Source organism: Branchiostoma belcheri, unplaced genomic scaffold (assembly GCF_001625305.1).
Source record: "Branchiostoma belcheri isolate BF01 breed outbred unplaced genomic scaffold, Haploidv18h27 scaffold4, whole genome shotgun sequence".
Taxonomy (NCBI): Eukaryota; Metazoa; Chordata; class Leptocardii; order Amphioxiformes; family Branchiostomatidae; genus Branchiostoma; species Branchiostoma belcheri.
Genome location: NW_017804020.1, coordinates 6,066,082 through 6,069,852, shown reverse-complemented (window position 1 = coordinate 6,069,852; position 3,771 = coordinate 6,066,082). Strand labels below are relative to the sequence as shown.

At 43.3% G+C, this 3,771-nt stretch overlaps 1 protein-coding gene across 1 annotated transcript; it reads left to right on the top strand.

Moving 5' to 3' along the window:
* Window positions 1–937: 937 nt before the first annotated feature.
* On the top strand, window positions 938–3,771 carry LOC109476965 (discoidin, CUB and LCCL domain-containing protein 2-like). Its single transcript, XM_019777983.1, has 3 exons — window positions 938–1,237; window positions 1,588–1,729; window positions 3,137–3,771. Exons 1-3 carry the CDS (start codon window positions 959–961, stop codon window positions 3,769–3,771), a joined length of 1,056 nt encoding a protein of 351 aa, XP_019633542.1. The 5' UTR covers window positions 938–958.

Genomic DNA, 3,771 nt, shown 5'->3' with positions numbered 1-3,771 from the left:
ATGTGGTAATATTATCATTTTTATATCTAAACGTCTTTCAAACCGAAGATTATGCAGAATGCGCTGATGTAATGTGCCTTAACGGAGGGACGTGCACAGACACACCGACCGGTTACAGCTGCTCTTGTGCTGCTGGCTTCACTGGCTTGCAATGCGAAACAGGTGCATTCAGTGCTTTAGTTACAGTAACTGTTGCTTTTCGTAAAAAGACATTTTAAGCGTACTAAAGTTTATCGTTGCCTCGCTCCTTGCATTTGCTTCTCCGAGCATTGTTTACATGCGACGACTTCAAAATTATATAAATGCATGCTCTCTCTCTCTCTCTCTCTCTCCCCCTCCTCTCTCTCTTCAAGTGATACTGAGCTCTAAAAATTAAAGATCGCGCTTGCTTCTTGAGATGTTCCCGGTACAGCCCGAATGCAGAATTTTCTACTTTCTTACTCTTAACAGAGGACATCGACCACTGCGCATCGTCTCCCTGTACTAACGGAGGGACATGTGTGGACAGGAGTACCGGTTTCCAGTGTCTGTGTCCGCCTGGGTATGTCGGGACACGATGCCAAGGTAATTTTGTGCAAGGCAGAGTACTGCTTTTATCCGACATCGGAATTGTTGACAGCATTTTATCCCCTGCCACTGTTACTCTGGTCTCCTTGTGAAATAAATAAAAAAAAACTTTGTTTTTGTCTTCGTCTTCATCAAATGTTGTACCCGGTCCATCTTCATGAACCTAGATGTTACACAAAACGTCAATATACAAAACAACAATTCCAATCAAGTTCCAGTGACCCTGAAAGCCTGTGTATGGGTAGAAGATTAGCTGTAATAAAAAGATGATTATGGTCTACAGCAACCATTACCGGTAGCGCCTATCACCATTCGAGCAGTAGTAATACTATCTTTTTTATATTCCCTTTTTTTTGCAGTGTCAAAATCCTCATGTTTGCTGCCACTGGGGATGGTAAACGGAGACATTAAGGACAACCACATCTCGGCATCCTCGGAGAAGTCCGGATACGAGGCTTACATGGGCCGACTGAACGGTCCTCGTGCCTGGCAGCCAACCGTCGCCAACACTAACCAGTGGTTACAGGTCAAGTTTAACAACAGAACCATCATCACCGGGATCCAGACACAGGGTTTGTGGGGAGGGCATGTCAAGAGTTACAGGCTTCTCTACGGAGATACAGAGGACGGGCTGTCGGTGTACACAGAGACTGGATCGGACAGCGCCAATGTATCTATGTATAACTTAGTATATAATCCAGAATATTCGTTTCCTCTTGTCAAGTTTTCCCCCTTTCTGACACTTTTTCCACCTGGCGAGAAATCGCATATATTTCCCTATGTATGTAATATAACCTGTCTTATCAGTTTAATAAATTGTCTTATGTCATATCTGAGTATTGTCAATTTCAATGGTAATGGCAATGTTTTTCTGACATTGGCAACAATTAAAGGTGTAATAGTCAATGCAATTCAGTAATGTATAGTGTCAATATGCACATGGCTGTCATGTTGATTTCTAATAAATATTTATAAAGCGCTTGAAGAAACGTTTCTGTTGTTTTTTTCATCTGTTTACAGGTCTTTGATGCAAATTCCGATGGTCCAACTGTGGTGAGTCATGACCTTGACCGACCGTTCATCGCGTCCGTCGTGCGAGTAAACCCTCAAGATTTCACGTCTGCGTTGATACGTCTCCGAGTGGAGGTGCTGGGATGTGAAGGTGCGGAACTTTGTTAAGCATTTGTAGGTATGGCATGTGTAATTGATGTACATGCATAACTCTGGTCGAAATCAACGTCTAATAAAATATAACAAGGGAAATCGTAGATTTCAAACCTCCGGGGTTTTTTGTGTTCTATTGGTTTAGGTTATTTGTTTGTGTGTAGTATGAAAGTTATGTGCGTAATATGTTTGTATGTGTTTGATGGCTACTGACGGTTGGTTCGGTAGGGACTGTTGATTAACGTGTCTGACAGTCTGCACCGTCACCCGCGCCATTACCCCTGCCGTCATCCCGCGCCGTCATTGCTGCGCCGTCACCCAAAATTTTTATCGGAACCAGACACCCCTCTGTTTGACCCCTTTTGAATGCTAAGACCCAAAACTGCAACCGCCCCATTCCTTAACAACATGGTAATTACCATTTTCAGCATGGCGGGGGTGTCCGGAGCACTTAAAAACCTTTTATTTCGACCCCCATAAACACATATGCAACTAGAAAGGCCAATATTTGCTTTGGAGCAAATACAGCGATGGGTTCACCACATTTTACGACATGGCAGGGAAAGAATGGGAAACACAAGGGAAAACAATGATTTACATTGATATAACTATAATATGAAGTAAAATACAACTAAAACAACAGTTGGATAGCTATTCCCTACTTTATTGGTTAGGATTTTTAATTGCATAATGCAAACTGTTGATTTTCAAAATAAAAAAAAACGTACCATGCCCGGCATTCCAATGCTTGAGCAGGAAAGCTTGAAATACCTACCAAAACACTTGAATACAGACATACTGTCAGTATGGAAATGCTTCTGTGCAGGTGTTAATCAAGTTAAATCCCAACAGCCAATCAGCAAGAAGTATAGAGGAAAGCTGCATGCCTATTGGTTGATGCCCTGCATTCCATTCTGATGACTCATGCCCAAACGTGGTAAACAAGGCAGACTAACACAGTAATACATTTGCTATAACACAGCCAAAAAACTCAAATAAAACCATTCTAAAAGCCTGTATCACAATAATTTAAAAAACGCCTAGGGGTATTTGCCCACTGTACCTCCATACCAAATTTCAGGACCTTAGGCCCTAAAATGAAGAAGCTGAATCCATTTAAAGATATGGCAGGAGGAGGAGGAGGAGAAGGAGAAGAAACATCAGAAAAAGCAATATGGTTTCACCACACCACTTCGTGGTGTGGTGAACCCATAATTAAACAAAAACGTTCTGCATCATCTGCAGCCCAATAGCAATACGTATACCGAACCACAGACAAATCCGTCCAGCCGATCGCGAGAAACAGCTGCTGACAGAAATGTTGAGGACCATAGTAAAACCTCCTCGCGGAAGGATATCTCCTTCCCCGGAGGTAATGAAATATAATTTTTTCACAATACTTCAGAATCTCTAGAATCGATCCAACCTGGAACTACAACACCTATCGCTACAACAGCCCTTTCTACATTCAAGGCAATTACGACAGAGGATGAGCAACCAACTCCCCCTCCGTCTACACAATCTAGAACTGCTGAGATGTCAGCGACCACCCTTAGCCAGACTACAACTGCCCTCCCCACGTCCCAGCCCAACACAATGTTTTCTCAGACTACATCTTCTCTGTCACCACCTGTCCTGACAACGACACAGCCTACAGATGCAACTACATCTGTACCAACAACACAACCAACTCTCCCTCCGTCCACGCAATCCGAGACAACCGACTTTTCAACGACCTCTCTCATCCAGATTTTAACATCTGGTTTGATGACACCGACTCCCCCGACCATCATAACAACAACAACAACTCTTGTAACGTCAGAGACACCACCAAAATCATCACCAGTAAGTACTGCCGTAGAAACTGCGGAGACAACAACAGTGGCAACTCTGACAACTACAGCGCCGTTAACCTCACCTGTATTAGAGACGTTGGCAACAACAGCGGCTATGACAAAGACTTCTATCCAAACAACGACATCGGGCGGTTCATCAACAATGGAGGCCAACACAGCTCCCGTAACAACACCTGGTATGTGA

Excerpts from the sequence above, each read along its gene's own strand:
- LOC109476965 (XM_019777983.1), top strand. The coding sequence starts at position 959 with ATGGTAAACGGAGACATTAAGGACAACCACATCTCGGCATCCTCGGAG. Across the intron at positions 1,238-1,587 it reads CTGGATCGGACAGCGCCAAT|GTCTTTGATGCAAATTCCGA; the intron begins GTATCTATGTAT and ends ATCTGTTTACAG. Across the intron at positions 1,730-3,136 it reads GGAGGTGCTGGGATGTGAAG|AATCTCTAGAATCGATCCAA; the intron begins GTGCGGAACTTT and ends ACAATACTTCAG.